This window comes from Rana temporaria, chromosome 3, assembly GCF_905171775.1.
Source record: "Rana temporaria chromosome 3, aRanTem1.1, whole genome shotgun sequence".
NCBI classification, from domain to species: domain Eukaryota; kingdom Metazoa; phylum Chordata; class Amphibia; order Anura; family Ranidae; genus Rana; species Rana temporaria.
The window spans coordinates 374,597,662-374,619,562 of record NC_053491.1 but is presented as its reverse complement, the minus strand read 5'-3'; the positions used below and the strand labels follow the sequence as shown (position 1 = coordinate 374,619,562).

At 41.4% G+C, this 21,901-nt stretch overlaps 1 protein-coding gene across 2 annotated transcripts in view; it reads right to left on the bottom strand.

Annotated features, from left to right (window-relative positions):
* ARFGAP3 (ADP ribosylation factor GTPase activating protein 3) overlaps window positions 1-21,901 on the bottom strand; it is a 75,913-nt gene that overhangs the window by 3,612 nt on the left and 50,400 nt on the right. The window contains exons 8-16 of one of the 2 annotated variants that reach the window (XM_040345557.1): window positions 19,655-19,699; window positions 18,757-18,806; window positions 16,290-16,429; window positions 13,844-13,975; window positions 12,541-12,669; window positions 6,184-6,327; window positions 5,404-5,527; window positions 3,392-3,482; window positions 1,546-1,667 (exon numbers count right to left, since the gene is read on the bottom strand). In XM_040345557.1, the coding sequence (XP_040201491.1) occupies window positions 1,546-1,667; window positions 3,392-3,482; window positions 5,404-5,527; window positions 6,184-6,327; window positions 12,541-12,669; window positions 13,844-13,975; window positions 16,290-16,429; window positions 18,757-18,806; window positions 19,655-19,699 (977 nt within the window). The remainder of the gene's footprint in view (window positions 1-1,545; window positions 1,668-3,391; window positions 3,483-5,403; window positions 5,528-6,183; window positions 6,328-12,540; window positions 12,670-13,843; window positions 13,976-16,289; window positions 16,430-18,756; window positions 18,807-19,654; window positions 19,700-21,901) is intronic. The other variant, XM_040345558.1, reaches the window with a different exon arrangement.

Below are 21,901 nucleotides of genomic sequence, written 5' to 3'. Positions count from 1 at the left end.
CAAATAGAGCTCTCTTTTGGTGGCATTTGATCACATCCGCTGTTTTTATTTATTTTTTTCAAATAAAAGCAATATTTAGTACTTTTGCTATAATAATTATCCCCATTTTTTTTTTAAAGCAACTTCTCAGTTTAGGCGGATACATATTCTTCTACATATTTTTGGTAAAAAAAATAATAATAATCGCAATAAGCGCATATCGATTGGTTTGTGCTAAAGTTATAGCGTCTACAAAATAGGGGGTAGTTTTATGACATTTTTATTCTTTTTTTTTTTACTTGTTATGGCGGCGATCTGCGATTTTTTCGTGACTGCGACATTATGGCAGACACATTGGACACTTTTGACACTAGTTTGGGACCATTCACATTTATACAGCGATCAGTGCTATAAAAAGGAACTGATTACTGTATAAATGTGACTGGCAGTGAAAGGGTTAACCAGTAGCGGAAGGGGTTAAGTGTATCCTAGGGAGTGATTCTAACTGTTCGGGAGCGTGGCTTACTGTGACACGTCACTGATCACAGCTTCCGATGAGAAGAAGCAGACGATCAGTGCTGTATCACCAGGCGGAACAGAGAGGTGCCTTGTTTACAAAGACACCCCCCCCCCCCCCTGCCGCTCCGTGACCGGATTGCGGGACACCGGCGAACATTGAGTCTGCGGGTCCTGGGGGCACGTTCACGGAGACCGCGGTGGCACACGCCCGCTAGGGGGCAGGTGCAAAGCAACTTATATATACACGTTGCTTTGCCTGCCCGTGCCATTCTGCCAATGTATATCTATGTGAGGCAGTCGGTAAGTGGTTAAAATCCTTTACAGGTTATGAAAAAAAATATCATATTGAATGATGGCTCTTGAATTATTTTCAATCCGATGTTCACGACAATACCCCAACATGTGATACAACTGCTGTTTATAATAACAAACCTTTGTGTGTGTGCGTGCGCGCACACACACACACACACACACACACACACACACACACACACACACGGGACAGTGTTTTACAATCAACTTTATGGAGTCATCAGTTCGTACTTGATTAGCTGTCTCACCAGCCAAAGTGGCTGAGGAAAGACAGCTCTAAAATCTGGAAGTGATGAAATGGTCAATGCTTCCGGGTTCATTAGTCACCAAGAAGATCAAGGAACAAACTCCCACCCAGCATCTCGGCAGAGTTTACCATGATCCAGGACGCCCGTGAGAAATGGGAGAGCCTAGGAACCACCATGAGTGACAAAAAGGGGGTAGCACCTTCTCAGTACCTTAAAAGTTGACACTATTACTGAAAAAAAAAAAGTAGACTCACAGATTCCATCTTATTGTAACCACTTGAAGTCCAGGCCGTTCACATATAGACTATGAGCAGCAAGTGGTTAAAGAGATTAAACACAGGAAAATGTGTATGCATTACAGTAATGTTCTCTGGTTGTTCTCTTTTAACCTGGTTCTAGTTTATCATTTATTCTGCCCAGACAATATACTGAGGGGCCACATACTACATAGTATTCATAAAATTTCGTTTTTTTAAAACACTCGAACCTGAATGGTGGTCATAACCCCGTTGGCCAGTACGGAAAGCCTTCCTGCTACCGATTTTACACCTTGTTTGAAATTCGCCATATCCGGGCCAGTTGGTAGAACATTGGACAGGCTGTAATTCGCTGGAGGAAAAAATAAAAAATAAAAAGAAGAAGCTTAGAAAAAAACTCTGCATACACAAGGTTGAACTGAACCAATTTGAGTAACAGTGCATTGACCAAAACTAATAACTAGGACACTCAAAATGATAAGAGGACTAAGCTGCATAATACACACACCAAAAGTCAGCTGGTTCAGTACATGTGTACTCCTCTCCGTTCAACAAAAGCCGATCTAAAGACCAGCTTCTGTTGGAAAACCAGCATTTGATCAGCGTACACTATCTCACAAAAGTGAGTACACCCCTCACATTTTTGTAAATATTTTATTCTATCTTTTCATGCGACGACACTGTAGAAATGACACTTTGCTACAATGTAAAGTAGTGAGTGTACAGCTTGTATAACAGTGTAAATTTGCTGTCCCCCTCAAAATAACTCAACTCAGCCATTAATGTCTAAACCGCTGGCAACAAGAGTGAGTACACCCCCTAAGTGAAAATGTCCAAATTTGGCCCAATTAGCCATTATCCCTCCCTGGTGTCATGTGACTCGTTAGTGTTACAATGTGTCAGGTGAAGGATATCCGTTGCTGTCCTTGCCTACAGTGAAAACCTCTCATTGGACAGGGAGAAAGCATTTTGTGGGACTTGGGCTAAACAAGCAAGAAAAAAAAAAAAAAAAAACACACACATTTTTCATATTGTGTTATAAAATTTAGCAAAAACAGGAAATTTTTCTCCTTCACTGATGGCAACTGATGAGCACCAATGGGTGGCTCTGATAAGGCAGTGATGGGCACATACTAGAAGGGCTAATGGGCACTAAGGGGATCGATGTCCCTCCAACAGAAGCCTGTTAACGGCTTTCATCTTTTCTTCATGCCGATAGCGTGAGGGGGGGGGATCTGACAACCGGCTTGGCTTCTGTTTACTTCTGAGATTAGTTGTCATTGGCTGACAGTTGATCATGTGGTAAAGGGCCCGTTGCGATTGGCCCTTTAGCCCAATCAGTGATCAGCCTAGTCCCAAGGACATACAGATCACAAAGTGCTCCAGCAGGCAGGGCGAGAATGGGAGGACATCTACGTACGCCCTCCCAGCATTTTAGGCCCATGCTGTAGCAGACTTTTGGCTATAGGTGCCAAGTAGTTACATCAAGCTCTCACCGATGTCCATGTAGTTGCAAGCACAACGGAGTAATTAACGTCACAAGTGTTACTAAAGCTTCTCTCAGCAGTTCAGTTCCCCCCTCCCAGCAGAGACGCCGCAATTCAGCTTCCCCACTTCCTGATCTATGTTAGGAAATCGGAAGGCTGCCAAATCACTGCTGGGTGGGGGAATTGAGCTGATGGGAGAAGGAGTATCGGTTCTGCTGTGCAAGGATTAACTACCCCACAGTACCTGCAACTAAAGGAGGTCAGTAAGGGCTTGATCCAGAAATATCCTTATACAACACAATGAACAAAAACCATAGGAAATACAGTTTTGAGCATCCCCACCCTTTCTCAATTTCAAAGCTCATCTTAACTTGATAAAGGATCGGGACATCCGAAAAAGTTATCTCTGCGATTTTTGTTCACTGGGTTGTAGAAGGATATTTCCGGAATAAAATGTATCCTTACTGCATGGTCCTGTTTGTAATTGGAGGATTAGCATACAGTTCAAAATAAAGTTATCCTTTTTAAAGCAAGCAATGTTTTGTGAGCAGAGCGACCATTTATGACAGATAAATTAACTCCTGCTTACCACCAGGCTGTTTTTTCTGCTCATCAAACAAGTCAGCAGAGCTGATGGAGGCGTTTCCAGAGAGTCTCTCCAGCCGTGCTCTGGTCTCATACTGAAAGGGAAGCACAAGTCAAATGACTTGGTTATTCTATGGCATATCTTCAAACAATGAGGAATTTGTACAAGAATTGTTGCACTTTGTGAAGTGCTATAGGATTATAGCATAAATATGAACGGACGATCAGACCAAGGCTTAGGTGTGAACTTTGGCTGGTGAGCCTAATAACATTATTGCAAGATTTACAACTCTGATAAGGTCTTTAGTGTTTTTAACATGGCATGATTACTTTATTGTATCTGGATATATGGATTATTCTTTTCACAGTAAAAAAAATATAAATAAAATTATACTAAATTATACTAAAAAGGTCACCATGCCCATTCAGGGAAAAGTGAGAGAGAGTCTCTTTGGAGAACTTTTCCCCTCCCCAAACCACTGATACGCACCTTACCAGCACCCAACCCCCCCCCCCCCCGACCAATCTTTTTTCAGTTGAAGCCAGCTTGCAAACTCTTCTGAAAGTGCTCAGGCCTAGCGGTCAATTGCTAGGCCCAATCACTTTCAGAATGACCAAGGGAGCAATGTAACCACTACTCTAAGCGTTTGACAACAAAAAGTTTTTTTTTTTAGTGGTAGCATTGACAGAAGGCGACAGGGGAAGTGCTCACAGGAAAGCGCCAGCATGGAAAGTTATCGGGGATTCCAGGGAACCCTCAGCTTCCGCCAACCAAAAAAAAAAAAAAAAAATGGGGAATAGAATATTTTTCCTTCCTTTATAAAGGCACTTTGCAGGTGCTATAGCGCTACAAATAGCACCTGCAAAGTGCCCTGAAAGAGCATCTCCTTTCACTCTAGTGTGAAAGCCTGAGGGTTTTCACACTGGAGTGGTGGGCTGGCAGGACCGTAAAAAAAAAAGTGGCTAAAAATTGCTCCAAACAAACCAAAAAGTGTGTACATGCCAATGGGTGGATCAAGCCTGCCTTGTTACACAAAGCCAAAAGATTTTTAACATGCAGAATTACAGCTTTGGGCACTGTGCAGGCCAGCCGCTGGCATCCTAACAACCAATGATGTCACTGACTGATCCGGACGATATCAGGTGCCTGCACATCATGCTCATTTCACCCTTCCCTCTCCTTCCTCACTGGGATCACGTAAGCCGAGTTATGGAGATGACAAGTGTGGGTACAAGTGTGCAAAGGTATATTGCTTTGCAAGAATAAATTACCTCTAATGTTGAGTGTTCCATGTGTGTGGATGATGCTGCAGTATGTAAAAATATTCATTTAGTTCTTTATATTTTGGAATAGGGTGCAGAATTTTAAAGGGTGCCTTGACTTAAAAAAGGTTGATATACACCAGGGATATTCAATTAGCAGACCTCCAGCTGTTACAGAACTACAAGTCCCATTAGGCATAGCAAGACTCTGACAGCCACAAGCATGACACCCTGAGACAGAGGCATGATGGGACTTGTAGTTTTGCAACAGCTGGAGGTCCGCTAATTGCATAGCCCTGATATACACTGACCTAGAGATCGAGAGGGAGCTTTAGAGGTAAATGTGGTTAATGCCTGGGCATATATTTTAAAGAGAATATAACCTGGCATAAAAAGTGCCCAAGATAGATTGCCCAAACTAGACCAATAAAGCAAATGGGCATACTTCCAAGTACTCTCCAACTGCCCAACAACATAGGCACCATCATGGGCAGTCTCAATAAAATATAAAAAGGAAATTCAGAAGGTTGGGGGAACTAAAAATGGTTCTTAAGTGCAATGGGGGGGGGGGGGGGGGGTTGGGGGAATCAGATAATCAGAAGTTCCACTCTTGGGTGGAACTCTGCTTTAAGATGGCCATTAAGATGGCCATTTTCATAATGCATTCCCTTGTGACCGATTCCCTTCAAAACCTGTTCCTTTTAGTTCATATTTATATAAAATTCTTCCCTGGGTAAAAAAACGCTTACTCACATCGGCATTGTCTTGCTTCCCAAAGTACATGTCAGAGGATATTGATTTGGCGTTTCCAAACTTCTTCTGAGCATCTTCTACAATGGGGCCTGGCTCTATGTCATGCTTACGGCGAGTGGCTGGTCTAAGACACAAAGTGAAAATGCATAACTTACATTGCTACGCCACACAAAAGAAAAAAAAAGCAGTTAATGCTTACAAATGTCAGATCGTTACAAGAAACTCCAGGCAAACAACTAGATCAATAGATAAAATACATAAAAAGACAGATCTTTTTCCTGTCAAATTATTTGTATTTGTTCATTCACTCGTGAGCTTTACACAGTTCAGCCACACTGAACAGCCAGGCAGATGACACCACGTAAGTGGTAATAAATTCGGAGAGTTAAAGGGGTTGTAAAGGTTTGTTTTTTATTTTCTAAATATGTCGCTTTAAGCTAGTGCATTGTTGGTTCACTTACCTTTTCCTTCAATTACCCTTCTAAATGTTTTTTTTCTTTGTTTGAATTTCTCACTTCCTGTTTCTCCTCAGTAAGCTTTCCACCATCATCCAAGCGGTGGAAAGTCATTTAGAACAGCTTACTGAACACCTTACTGAGGAGGAACAGGAAGTGAGAAATTCAGACAAAGAAAACAAAAAAAAAACAACACACACACACACACACACACACACACTTATTTTGTCCCAGCACTTTTATCTGTGAAGTATATATTGCAGTTTCATTATCTTAACATTCAACTCCCACCTGCTGGGGAAATTAAAAATGAACATTTTTATACCTGTCGTCATAGCTGGTTGTGGATTTGGAACTCAAAGTCATATCGAAGTCATTGCTTGAAGTGTCCTTCTTCCAAAAATTATCAGAACTCTCATCCCATCTCAGAAAAGAAGAGCTGACGGGGTCCAGCGGATCCTCCCGGTATCTGGATAAAAAAGCAGCAAGCCGCAAGGTCATTTCAATTCTACTTTTTAAGTGTCTATTAGTTGTCAAAGCACCAGGTGTCCCCTTTGAGAGATTTTACCCTTAACTCCTGTTCCTGTGACAACTGCAATTTTGAAATTCCCATCACTGTTTTAATGACAATCAGCAAGGGTGAATCTCTCCAGTGGGGGCAGACAGCATTAAAAATAATCCTTACTACTCAAGTGCAATTGTTTTTTTCAAACCGTTCTTTTGATCGGCGGTGGGGAAGCAGACCTAAAGTGTTTTTCACAAGAAGGAGCAAGAAAAAAGTATTGCATTTAAAGCACAATTCCACACAAAAGTGAAAGCTCTGCTTATCTGTCTGTTTTTGACAGGTACCCATCTCCTCGTCCATCAGACCTCAACGCAGTGAGGATTGAGCAAAACCACATGATGTTCCCACAGAATCACTTCATTTCCAACACTTATTAGAAACACTGCAGAAAAAGGCATGTAGCTTTTGTGGAACATTATACCATGTGAAAATAGTTTTAAAAAGTTTGTTTTATCTAGTTTACAATCTATAGAGATAGGGCCAGATTCACGTACGATTGCGTATCTTTGTGCGGGCGCAACGTATCTGGATTTACATTACGCCTCTGCAACTTAGACGGGCAAGTGCTGTATTCTCAAAGCACTTGCTCTGTAAGTTGCGGCGGCGTAGCGTAAATCGGCCGGCGTAAGCCCGCCTAATTCAATTTGGAACAGGGGGGCGTGTTTTATGTAAATGTTGTGTGACCCGACGTGATTGACGTTTTTCACGAACGGCGCATGCGCCATCCGTGGAAATCTCCCAGTGTGCATTGCTCCTAATACGCCGCAAGGACGTATTGGTTTTGACGTGAACGTAAATTACGTCCAGCCCCATTCACGGACGAGTTACGCAAACATAACATTTTCAAATCTCGTTGCAGGAACGACGGCCATAATTAACATTGGTACGCAGCACTTACGCCACCATATAGCAGGGGTAACTATACGCCGGGAAAAGCCTAATGTAAACGGCGTAAATGTCTAGCTAATTTGCATACTCAACGCGGAATTCGACGGAAGCGCCACCTAGCGGCCAGCGTAAATATGCATTTACGATACGACGGTGTAACACAGTTACGCCAGTCGGATCTACGGGAAATCTATACGTAACTGATTCTAAGAATCAGGCGCATAGATACGACGGCGTATCTGGAGATACGCCGTCGTATCTCGTTTAAGAATCTGGCCCATAGTGTGTAACACAAACCAGTAAATAAAAGCCAGTGACTTTTATAACTTTAGATCACCTACAGTAGTATACAAGCATTAGTTTAGTCCTTTCACTGCCAATGCCATTTTTTGGGCACATGCAAATTTTAGACTTGAAGTAACTTTAAACCAGAAATTAAGTATATTTTCTGAAAGCAGAGACCCTGGAGAATTAAAATGTTGCAATTTTCTTTTGTTAAATATAATTGGAACTGATCAAAGCTATGTTTTCACCAAAGTACACAAGCAAAAATTTTTAAATGCACCCACAATATATTACCCATTTCCTAGTAAAATTAAAAGATGAGGCTGCAGTGAATACAAAAATATGTCAGTCCCTGAAATAGTGCATGTTAGTGTAAAAGTGAAAATCTACAGTACCCACAATTGTCCATTAGCGACTCTTTAAAAGGACTTGGGCTCTCACACCTGTTTACCCCTATGGAGCAGACCATAATTTTCACATTTCTGCTATGTGTCTATTCACAAGTCTATAACTTTTTAATTACTTATGATACAGAAATTACCTTTTTAGGGGGAGGGATAAACAGGGCTTTCTTTAGTCCCCTGAGAATTATTTTAAATGTATTTGCATTTTAAGGGGGTGGGGGAAACCACACCTTGAAAGAAAAAAAAAATTGAATTTTCTCAAGTTTGATCAGTAATATTTTGAACCATTACTGCAGGAAAAATGTACAGAGGATATAAAAAGTCTACACACCCTTGTTAAAAGAGACAAATATCATTTCAGAACTTTTTCCACCTTTAATGTGACCTATAAACTGTACAACTTGGTTGAACAACAAACTTTTTTTTTTCTCCACCTAAAAAAAATTCAAACACAATAATATGGTTGCATATGTGTGCACACCCTTAAACTAATACTTTGTTGAAGCACCTTTTGATTTAATTACAGCACTCAGTCTTTTTGGGTATGAGTATCAGCATGGCACATTTTGACTTGGCAATATTTGCCCACTCTTTGCAAAAACACGCAAAATATGTCAGATTGTGAGGAAATCTCCTGTGCACAGCCCTTTTCAGATCACCTAACAGATTTTTAAATCGGATTCAGGTCAGGGCTCTGGCTGGGCCATTCCAAAACGTTAATCTTCTGGTGAAGCCATTCCTTTGTTGATTTGGATGTATGCTTTGGGTCATTGTCATGCTGAAAGATGAAGTTCACCTTCATGTTCCGCTTTCTAGCAGAAGCCTGAAGGTTTTGTGCCAATATTGACTGGTATTTGGAACTGTTCATAATTCCCTCTACCTAGATTAAGGCTCCTGATCCAGCTGAAGAAAAACAACCCTAAAGCATAATGCTACCACCATGCTTCACGGTGGGTATGGTGTTCTCTTGGTGATGTGCAGCGTTTTTGCGCCAAACATCTTTTGGAATTAAGGCTCAAAAATTCAACCTTGGTTTTATCAGACCACGACACATTTTCCCACGTGCTTTTGGGAGACTTCAGATGTGTTTTTTGCGAAATTCAGCAGGGCTTGGACGCATTTGTCCATAAGAAAAGGCTTCTCGCCATTCTACCCCATAGCCCAGACATAAGAATAAGGGAGATTGTCGTCACGTGTACCACACAGCCAGTACTTGCCAGATATTCCTGCAGCTCCTTTAATGTTGCTGTAGGTTTCTTGGCAACCTCCCTGACCAGTTTTCTTTGACTTTTCATAAATTTTGAAGAGACATCCAGTTTTTGGTAATGTCACTGTTGTGCCATATTTACTCAACTTGATGATGACTGTCTTCACTGTGTTCCATGGTATATCTACTGCCTTGGAAATTCTTTTGTACCCTTCACCTGACTAAAAACCTTTTAACAAGGATATCCCTCTGATACTTTGGAACGGTCTACGGACCATGGCAAGGATACAACTAAGAAATGTCTGGAAAGACCTACTAGAACAGCTGAACTTTATTTGGCCTGTACGGACTCCTATTTAACATGAGTTTAAATGCAATTGCTTAATTTTGTACACAGCTACATCCCCAGTTATAAGAGGATGTGCACACTTATGAAAACCACATTATTTTCGTTTATTTTCTACCCCGCGCCCCCCCCAAAAAAAAAATTCAGTTTGTTTTTCACCCAAGTTGTACAGTTTATGTGTCGCATTAAAAAAGGTGGAAAATATTCAGAAATTTATTTATCTTTGACTAATTTTTTTACTTCACAGAAACTTGACATTTTAACAGGGGTGTGTAGACTTTTTATATCCACTGTATGTATTTTATTATGCTGCTCGTTTACTTACTGTACCAATAAAATAGTATTTTTGGTACAAAGCATGTTAAAGTTATTTACAAAAGAAAGTTTTGGGCGTTTTTTTTTTTTTTTTGCATACATTTCATTTTTCTCATATCAGTAATTTAAAAGTTCTTACTGATTTAAAATAAAACAGATATACCCCAAACTATGTATTTTTAACAGTAAACCCTTAAAATATGCGATGTACAGTATGTGTTGTATAATTTTCCCCAACAAATAATTTAAATAGAAACATGGGACAGGAGAGCATGTTCTGGTTAATTAGGAGTTAACCAATTCCCTGTGCACAATGTCAGTGAATGAAGGAGATAAGACAGCTACTGTGTTGATTTTGTTTAGAAATGTTACACTGAATGATCATTGTACAGTGCATCCAGAAAGCATTCACAGCACATCACTTTTTGCGCAATTTGTTATATTATACCCTTATTTCAAAATGGATCAAATTCATTATTTTCCTAAAAATTCTACAAACACATAATGACAACATGAAAAGAAGTTTGTTTGAAACCTTTGCAAATTTATAAATAAATGAAAAAATCCTATCATATGTACATAAATTATTCACTGCCTTTGCTCAATACTTTGTTGAAGCACCTTTGGCACCAATTACAGCCCCAAGTCTTTGAGTTTAAAGCTACAAGCTTGGCACGCCTATTTTGGGCAACTTCTTCCATTTGTTTTTGCAGGACCATTCAAGCTCCATCAGGTTGGATGGGGAGCGACAATGCACAGCCATTTTTTAGATCTCTCCAGAGACGTTCAACCGGGTTCAAGTCTGTGCTCTGGCTGGGCCACTCAAGGACATTCACAGAGTTTTCCCAATAGCCACTTCTTTGTTATCTTAGCTGTGTGCTTAGGGTCGTTGTCCTGTTGGAAGATGAACCTTCTCCCCAGTCTGAGGTCCAGAGTGTTCTGGAGCAGGTTTTCATCAAGGATGTCTCTGTACGTTGCTGCATTCATCATTCCCTCGATTCTGACTGACTAGTGCTGCCACCACCATGCTTCACTGTAGGGATGGTATTGGCCAGGTGATAAGCGGTGCCTAGTTTCCTCCAGACATGATGCTTGCCATTCGGGGCAAAGATTTTAATCTTTGTTTCAGAAGACCAGAGAATTTGTTTCTCATGGTCTGAGGCTGGGTTTACACTATTGCGAATTGGATGCAGAATTTCCGCATCCAGTTGGCAATAGCAGGAGATTGTGACTGGCTTTTTATGGAGCCGGTCCACATATCTCTGATGCGGCTCCGGTGCAAATTTGCACAGCCCTGTGCATCTTTTTGTCCGTTTCTGGTTTGAATTCAGCCCAAACTTTGGGCTGAAATCGGACCTGAAACAGTGAACCAGGACGCACAGGAACCCTGCTGTAAGTTGCATCGGCATGCAGTGTGAACCGAGCCTGAGAGTCCTTTAGGTGCCTATTGGCCAACTCCAGGCAGGTTGTCATTTGCCTTTTACCGAGTGGCTTCCATCTGGCCACTCTACTATACAGGCTGATTGCCGAGTGCTGCAAAGATGGGTGTTCTTCTGGAAGGTTCTTCTCTCTCCACAGAGAAATGCTGGAGCTCTGTCAGAGTGATCATCGGGTTCTTGGTCACCTCCCTGATTAAGGTCTTACCCCCCCCCCCCCCCGATCACTCAGTTTGGCCAGGCGGTCTGCTCTAGGAAAAGTCCTGGGGGTTCCAAACTTTCCATTTACAGATGATGGAGGTCACTGTGCTCATTGGGACCTACAATGCTGCAGAAATTTTTCTGTACCCTTCCCCGGATCTGTACCTCGATACAATCCTGTCGGAGGTCTACAGGCAATTCCTTGGACTTCATGGTTTGGTTTGTACTCTGACATGTGCAGTTAACTGTGGGACCTTATATAAAAGACAGGTGTGTGCCTTTCCAAATCATGTCCAATCAACTGAATTTACCACAAGTGGACTCCATCCTTGCAATGTTTCTACAACTTGATTGATCAGTGGAAACATGATGCACCTAAGCGCAATTTTGAGTGTTATGGCAAAGGCTGCGAATACTTATGTACAGGCTGTAATATAATGTGGAAAAAGTGAAGCGCTGTGAATACTTTCTGGATGCACATTAATTGGTTGTCTCAGTGATCAACAAATGAGGAAGGCTTCTGATTGGCTCCCAGTCATAGAATTGGGAGCTCATCTTTCTAAAGACACCAGATCTCACGGGGCTGTGCACAGGCGTGAGCAGGGGAGATAAGAAACTGCAGGCAGTCTCCTGGACTTATAAGAGACACCTTGTGTGCAGAGGAGAGGATATGGATGTTTTTAAACACACCAAATGTGGGCAACTGGATAAAGGTAATCAATGTGGAGTTAACTAAACAATGATAAACTTTGAATTATTGCTTTCATGCCAATGTGCAACTATACACAAATGTGTGGTGCAATTGCCATTTTTGTACGCAGACAGAGCCCATGCGCCAGTTTGCTTTTTTGGTGTACGGGGCGAGAAGCTTTAAAACCTAGTGGTTTTTTTTTCCTTTTTTGTTTTATTAAAAACTTTTTTTACCTAACTTTATGAAATAAAGTGTTGGGGAAAATGTAAAAAAAAACTTGCATTAGTGACAGCTGTGTAAAGATAAGGTTCTGACAGACAAGTACACAAAATAAGGTATCTCACCGGGACCGCGAGGAACTTGAGAAGAAATCCTCTGGCTCTTCCTCCTGGTAAATCTTTTTGGGTTTGGTTTTCCTTGGGGCTACCTGCTCGATAGTTTGCATCTCAGAAAGGACCGAATGAGAGATTCCGCTAAGGAATTAAGAGAGAAAAAAAATAAAAAAAAACACACACACACACACGTTTAAAAATATCAGTCGGATCTTGTTAAAAAAAAAAAAAAAAAAAAAAAGGATACGAATCTATCTATATAAAATCTCTCCATCTCTTTACATATATACTAGGGTTGTCCCGATACCACTTTAAGACCGAGTACAAGTACCGATACTTTTTTTTTAAATGTCATGTGACAGTGACGCATTGATGGCTGGCACTGACTGATGGCTGGGCACTGATAGGTGGCACACACTGATGCCTGGCACTAACTGATGAGCACTGATAAGTGGCACTGATTCAGCATTGGTGAGCAGTGCACTGATAGATGGCATGCACTGATGGCTGGCACCGACTCATGGCTGGCAGTGATGGATGGGCACTGACTGTTGAGCACTGATTGCTGGGCACTGACACGGATGTCTGGGCACTGACAGATGGCTCGGCACTGATCTCTTAGAGGAAAAAGAAAACTAAAATATTTTACTATACTGCCTACGGCACCCATCTTGGTACACCCTGCACTCGGCTGCATAAAAGCAGCAGCGGATATTTTGTTACACCCAGCTCAAACTATATGGGCTGGGTGTAACAAGATGTCTGCTGCTGGCTTAATGTGGCCGAGGGTGTACCAATTTGGGCGTCGGGATGTTCAAGGCAACACATAGCGTTACTGGACAATGATAGCGATGGATGATGCAGCTGCGCGTTGTGCCCTCCACCCCTGCCAGCTTACTTGCACCAGGACTCTGCTCCGACCACAATTCCGCAAACTCCGCCCGCTGACTTCCTGTTTATGCAATGCCTCTCTCCCTCTCATCCCAAGTATCGGTGAAGCATCGGGAGCATTTGTACGAGTACAAGTACTCGCACAACTGCTCTGTATCGGTGCCGATACTGGTATCGGGACAACCCTAATTTTATATGTATAATATATTTATTATATTCTATACATACATCTATCTATATATATATACATACACACACATCTATCTATCTATCTATCTATCTATCTATCTATCTATCTATCTATCTATCTATCTATCTATATATATATATACACACATACATACATACATACATACATATATATATATATATATATACACACATACACACACACACACACACACACACACACACGTTTTCTCACCTGCGGTTGCCGAATCCCATCCCAAGACGGTCTGCTTCTGCCTTCTTGCTAGCAGGCATATTTTTCATCCTTTCCTCATCTTTCTGCTTCTGAATTTCCATCTCTTTGTATGCTAGACGTAGAGACGCAACCCTGAAACCACAAGCAGCCATAAATAAAATGTACTGTGCTAATATAAATCGGCTCTGTGCCACAAATCACAAGTGCTTTTTATCATACAGATCACTGCCTTCTTGTAGTAATCAATATTACATGGGCCATAAACAGGTGAAGACATGAATAATGTTGAACAACTGTAAGAAACAAAAAGTGTCCATAAAAGTACTCGATTCTCACAAACAAACAAACAATCTCAACCACCACCCAACTTCGTTTCATCAACCTATGTCTGACGTCTACATCGAACGTAGACCCCTGTAGACGTCAGACGTCGGCTGGCGAAAAGGCGTTGGGTGGTGTTTGATACATATAATTTCCACGCAGGTGGAACGCAGGTGGAGTGCAAACCAGCTATTCCTATACAATACGTGCTGATCCTGGTCTTCTTTGATGCAAGTGCAATACAACCTTTTTTAAATAAGTGATTTGAAATACTGTACCATGAGAGAGTGTTCTTTCCTCTCCCTATGGCAACACTGGAGCTTTGAATAAGTTATCTACATACTGGTATATATTGAATTGAGCAGCAGCCGTTTGAATTCATTCCTGTGACCTCATGTATGACATCTTGGATTTTCCCATATACGCAATTTGACTCGCTGTAATAGGGGTCAATTAAGTCTGGCGAGTGCATAGCATGTCTGCATGGTGGTGGAAAGGAACCTCTGCTATACTCACCGAGGATGTTATTCACGAGTGGGATTTATACATGAACGTCACAATTTTTACATATCTGTAATAATTTAAATGGAGATGTATTTATTTGTTTAAGCTTAAATTTGCTCACACTTCCTTCTAAGTCCTTTTTAACTACCCTATAGGAGAAAGATGCATATACTTATCTATTCATAGAGTACTCCAGTTGGGTCACATGATCACCTCCCAGTAGCAGCTTAACCACTTAAGGACCCCCTACCGACAATATACGTTGGCAGAATGGCACAGTCGCGCGAACCGGTCCGAAGCTCCGTGACCACGCTGTGGGCCCCGATCGTCGCCGGTGTCCCGCGATCGGTCACAGGAGCTAAAGAACGAGGAGAGGTGTGTGTAAACACACCTTCCCCGTTCTTCTGTGTGGCAGTGACACTGATCGTCTGTTCCCTGATATAGGGAACGACGATCAGTGATGTCATGCCTACATCCACTCCCCCCTACAGTAAGAATCAATCCCTTAGGGCACACAAAACCGCTTAGCGCCCCCTAGTGGTTAACTCCTTCACTGCCATTTTCACAGTAAATCAGTGCATTTTTATAGCACTTTTTGCTGTGAAAATGACAATGGTCCCAAAAATGTGTCAAAAGTGTCTGATGTGTCTGCCATAATGTCGCAAGTCACTGATCGCCGCCATTACTAGTAAAAAAAAAATATTAATAAAAATGCCATAAAACTATCCCCTATTTTGTAAACGCTATAACTTTTGCGCAAACCAAACGCTTATTGCGATTTCTTTTTACCATAAATATGTAGAAGAATACGTATTGGCCTAAACTGAGGAAAATTTTTTTTTTTTTTTATATATATTTTTTGGGGAAATTGTAGCAAAAAATTTAAAAAAATGTTTTTTTTTTCAAAATTGTCGCTCTATTTTTTGTTTATAGCACAAAAAATAAAAACCGCAGAGGTGATCAAATACCACCAAATGAAAGCTCTATTTGTGGGGGGAAAAAGGACGCCAATTTTGTTTGGGAGCCACATTGCGCAATTGTCAGTTAAAGCAATGCAGTGCTGAATCGCAAAAACTGGCCAGGTCCTTTACCTGCATAAGGTCCGGGTCTTAAGTGGTTAAAGGGAGAGGAGAGACAGCTAACAGATGCTCCAAAGTAGGCCTATGGGTGATGCCACCACACAGGCGTTGTAGCTGCCTGCGATCTCTTCTCTCCACTGAAGCTAGCTGTTGGGGAGATTAAGTGACTGGACCAGAGAATAGGCAAGTATATGCATCTTTCTGCTAGAGGGTAGTTTCGAAAAAGATTTAGAAAGGGCTGGGAGCAAGTTTAAGCTTAGTTAGCAATAGCCTTATCTTCCCATTTAACACTTAAGCCTGTTCACACATTTCCATGATTTTATCTGTTTATGGCACAAGTAGTATTGGAGGAGAAACCAGGAAAGGCAAAATATAGGCAGAACAAATCTTTGCTTTAATTAATGGTAAAAAAAAAGAAAGGACGGAATTTCCCAATTCCTGCATATGCCCATATGGGACTTTTTATTACACATGGCTACTGCTTAGATCACCCCCCCGCCCCCCACCCCCCCAACACGCACAGTTCCCAGTGGGATACTCACACTGGCTCCTCGGTTTTCTTGGGGGCATTGACCAGTTCCTGCTCCTTCAGCTTATCTACGGCCTGAGCTTGTTTTTCAATCTCATTGAAGCTTTTTCCACTCACTTTCTGAGCCCCCATGCCTACTTTCTTGGCACCAAGCTGCAACATGAAAAATAGTATATTAAAAAGAGCTACAAGTACGCGTCTCTCAGAAAAAGACAAAAAAAAAAAAAAAAAAAAAAAAAAAAAGGTAATGTATGCTCAAGAATGTAAAATAATCCAGCACCGCATGAGACCAACAGTTTTGAGGGTTTTTTCTTTTGTTTATATGTGTGAATAAGAACACATGGTCAGCATGTCTTTATTGTAGAACTAAATTTGTTACATTCCAAAATACCGTATCAGTGTCAGGCAAACTAGTGGTTGACTTATAAATTTGTAATGCAACAATTTTTTTTTCTGTACGAAGGCAAGGTTCACATCTGAGCAGGTGGTTCTCATTGTGGGTCTGCACTTGTTCCAGCAGCCGCAACCACCCGCACACAAAAAGGCGCACGGACGCCATTGATCCCAATAGCATGCGGCATGGCTGGGAGCGTGTTCGTCACATCACGTGACTTCACGTGATGTGACGAACACGCGTCGGGACTAGAGCACTGATTAGTTGCAGCATCCGACGGACGGCAGACGAGCGCGGCGCTGGTGGATGTTTCGATCGTTCTAAGCCTGCTGCATGTGAGTTTTTAGATGTTTTTTTTTATTCCTTTTAATAAACCATTTGTACGGTATTACGCAATGTGTGTCCCTCCTTCTCTCTCCCTTGTCCCCACTACCACCATCTCTGAGTGAGCGGCTGGTGTCACTGACACTGAAGGGTGGATTTCCTGTGGCAGAGAGAAGCTAGGACCTTAACGAGTTCGGCGCTCGTGGAGATAGGCACCCTGTCCTATTATACTGTGTAAGTTCACATCCACTTACCTAGATAGAGGTTCCCTGGTGGTGACAGGACTATACCATAGTGTCTTTATTTGTATTTCCCACATGCATGGCCTGAGATGAGAACCACCAGTATCATCCAGTCACATCCCAGGAAGATATCCATGCTTTGAGAGGTTGAATCAACATATACTGTCTTGGCTTTATATGACAGATCTGAGGTAAGCTGCTAGGATCACAAACGGTGTGGGCTGCACGTATCTTGGATTCGCTGCGCTGTGCATTTTTCACTGATCTGGCTTTGGAATTTCCACTTCAAAATATTCACTTACCTACCGACTTATTTGTTTCACCTGGATTCCTATTTTTTCTTCTTGATGTGAAATTGGGACTGGCACTGAACATTCACTGAACTGCATATCCACTGTTGCTTTTTGCCTATTTTGCGCATTTTCTTTTTTGTGCATTTTCGTTTTTGCACTCACTTAGCCACAAGTGCCTATATTGTATTTCCATTGTGTACGTACATTACACTTCCCCTGCCCCTTGGGCCCTTTTGTGGCTCCCTCCCCCCCTTTTCACTTACACACCCCCCCCCCCCCCCCCACCAGCCTCTTCCCCTGCCATTTTTTGATTTTTTTTAGTAGTAGTTTCTTACAGCGCAGACATCATTATATATATATATATATATATATATATATATATATATATATATATATATATATATATATATATATATATATTTTCTGTATAACAAGTAAAACATATATATATTTTTTTTAAATTGTCACTCTTTTTTTGTTTATAGCGCAAAAAATAAAAACCGCAGAGGTGATCAAATACCACCAAAATAAAGCTTTGTGGGGAAAAAAGGACGCCAATTTTGTTTGGGAGCCAAGTCGCACGACCGCGCAAATGTCAGTTAAAGCGACGCAGTGCCGTAAGCTGAAATTTCGCCTGGGAACGAAGGGGGTTTATGAGCCCAGTAAGCAAGTGGTTAAATAATTGGACGATGTTGGTCCACTGAATTGTATATGCGTGTACCTTGTTTGCATCTCAATAAACTTGAAGTTTTCTGGTAAAAAAAAGGTTCTTGTACTACTTTGGGACAACTTGCATTGACTTCAATACAGAAGTCATTTTGCAAGTCGCCTCTGAAGTCGTGGGTAGTTCGCCTTGCTGAGTCGCTCTGCAAGTCGTGCTGCCCCTGTGTGAACCGGCTCTAAGGGTTGGGGTGTCCATATATTAGTTGGACAACTGTTACAAACTTTTCCCTGTATTTTCTCTAACACAAAGACTTTCTATAATGGTCAGTTCCACCTAGTGGCCAAAATTAGTACAGTATATTTTCTGATTGAGGCATTTTAAAAAAAATATATCCCGTTTTTGCCCACTAGATGAAGCAGAAGTAATTTTATTTGTATATGTAAATATCGGAAAAAATCTGAGCAGTCTGGATGAATGCTTGTGACTTTTTTTTTTTTTTTTTTTTTAAACAAAAGTTTAATGAATAGCCCCGAAGTGTGAGAATACAACATAACACAGCTTACCCCTTTCTTGGCTGTGCCAGGCTTCTTCTTAATCAGCGAGGAACTGATTTCTGTAAGGAAATATTTACAGATTTAGGTACATAAGCACAGACAGCAAAGCCTAGATAAAGCCATGCAAATTAGCAAGCATGAATTACATATAGGTTTTATTTCCTGTGCTCAAATGTCATCCAATGCACAGGGTACGAACAATCATCATTGTGTAGCACAGTAATAGTGTATGGAGTATGGTTTGCTCCATACACTCAAATCGTAGGACTTGCTGAGCAGCAGAAACCACCCAATTACCCCATATTCATCACAGAGAATGTTTCTACTTGAGTGCATCTGTACCATGTGCTAGCTGTGCTGTTCATGAAAGGTTTTTTTTTTTGGCATCCATAAGGGCCCTTATATTTAAATGTTTAAGAGTATAATAAAAGCCAAAACAATTCTTGATTAAGTTGCCGTGCTGCATTCTGCTTTTCTTTCTGTTCTGGAAACGCAACAGGAAGTGGGAAGAAATCTCTACAAAGTGATTAGAAAACCTCTTAGATAGTTGTCACCAGGACAGGGATCCCAATTGTAAAATTTTCCCCTAACCCAGCTCTGGTGACAAGGAAATCTAAAGCTTTTCAGTTATTTTGTCACAGTGAAAAAGAAAAAGAAGAGAAAAATCAACCCAGCCGTGACAGTGACATGAAATAAAAATAAAGGTTAAAAGTGGTTCTTATTCTTCCCCAACCAAATTGCCCTGGTCTTGGCTTATGTTTTTGGTACACATGTAAACTCTGACTGTGTATGAGTTTTATGCAGAAGTTTTACACAGAAGATCTTGCAGTGAATTATATGGGGGTGCAGGGATGTGCAGGATAGATCAGAAGGAGACTGAAGCAACTAGGAACAGGATATGGATCACCTGTCAGAGATGTGCTTCCTGCAGATACTAAATTCATAGAATCGTCTGCAACATAGAAGATAAAAGAAAAAAAAGGGACACATATTTATAGCAGTACTACAAAAACAAACTATACTTTATGGGAAAGGGATGTACTGATAAACCTACATGTCAAAGTTATAGGGGTAAAAATCCCTTCAAATGTTTGAGGTCACCCCTCCTGCATTTACCCTTTTATACAAGCAACTTGCAGGAACAAATAAATACGTAAAATGGAACACTGGGCAAAATGACAAAAATGAAGCAGTCTGTCACTGGCATTTACAAAGCAGTTGTTTTTTTTCCTAGATAAACCCCGTAACTGCAGAAATCACTGCAGTGCTGTCACACTATTACCTCAAGTAATAAGAAAATTAAAGCCCAACTCCAGCCAATACATTTTAAGCATATAAAGCAGCAGAGGGTTCGTCCCTTTCTTTGGGAAAAAATAAATAAATGTTCAAAGTGGTTGTCTTTTATTTTAAAGGACCGGCTCATGTACATATACGTCAGCACTTTAAAGATAGATATATCGGTAATGGCAGCAGCTGCTGCCACAACCGAGATATCCATCTTTTTAGCGGCCGGTCCTGTAAAACGATAATGGTGGTCTCTGCTGCGAATTCGCCACAAGATCACAGTTATCGGCGGTGGAGGAGGGCCCCCTGACATTTGGCATATCATTTTTGGGGGATACCCTCTTTTTAGAGGCATCCAGCTCTCACTTCCTCCCTGGCACGGCGGTGCCAAAAGTTCTCCTCTCCCCCCTCCCCCGCAATCTTCTGGGACTTGTCACAGGTCCCAGAAGATTGCCCCGCCAATCACAGCACGCAGTGCAGCTTGCACATGCAGTGTGTGCCCAGCTGTGAAGCCACAGCCGGGCACCCACAGTAGTGATGCCGGTGCCGCAGAGAGGAGGGGGAGAGGAGCAGGGCTTTGTTTGCACACATCGCTGGACTGTGGGACAGGCGAGTGTCCGAATATTAAAAGTCAGCAGCTACACTTTTTGTAGCTACTGACTTTTAAATGGGTGGAACTCCGCATTAAGTACCTCTTGCAGTCTACTATGGTTTGTTCAGTCAACCTGAAAATTTAATTTTGCTGACTAGTTGACTTATTATAGGATGTGGAAAAACAGAGCCAATGAAAAGATCATGGAGGTAATAAAATTAACGCAGGCGGTGCTCAGAAAATCAAAACTAATATACTAGCGCTACCGACAGCCTGCATCATGCATGTATTTTCTGACTCTACACTTTAAAGCAGAACTAAAGTCCTAGATACTTACCATAGCACAAATAGTCCTATGCCCGCAAGGTCCCTTAACAGCATCTTCTCCCTGGCTTCTTCTGGGTGCTTCAACCATCTTAAATTGGCCTACACGGGATGTTCCAGAATGTGCAGCTCAGTGTACATTTTGAGAGATTGCGAGTAGGCAGGCAAGTTTGTTATTGCAGAAGAGACATTGCATGTCTCTTCTGCAATAAACAGCCTGACTGCTTGCAATTGAAAAAAAAAAAAAAAAAAAAAAGACTTTAATTCCACTTTTAATATTTCCAGGAGGGGGATACAGCTAAATGATCAGCAGGTATCTTCTGCAATTTGTTTTGTCACTCCAGCACCAGCTAGAAGTTCTCCGATTCCTCGAAGAGATTGGGCACACTTCCCCACTGAACAATGCAATCTTCAGTGTCTGAATGACTGAGTAGTAGACCAGGCCAATGTCACATGAGAGGTAAGTGTCTACTGCTAGACACATGCTGGCCATCAGTGTTGTATGCATTGCTACATTAAAGGAGACGTTGAAAGGAGCCCAAAAATTTTAAAGAAAAAAATAAGTATGTAATGCCAGATTACGTTCCCACAGGTTCACTCTGTTTTTGAGTTGCTGAGGCACTGTATTATTTTGAGAAAGAATCTTTTTTTAACTATTCAATCTTAAAAACTACTCTTATTTCTAATACTCTCATCCAAGCATCTATTGGACAGTAGCAATGTCACTCTGCTCGCCCCATACCTCTTGCTGAGCAGGGGGTATCTGAAAATATCCATACAGGAAAGGATTTGTTAAAGCGGATGCAATTCATGAAATTTGAATCTGTAGTATTTTGTTATCTCTCTTCAAAGAGCCAAGCCCATAGCTCTCTCCTGGACCATTCCTCTGTTATCAGCCTGTTAACTCCTGACAAATTCTTGAACACATCAGATAAAAGCAGCCTGAAAGTCAGG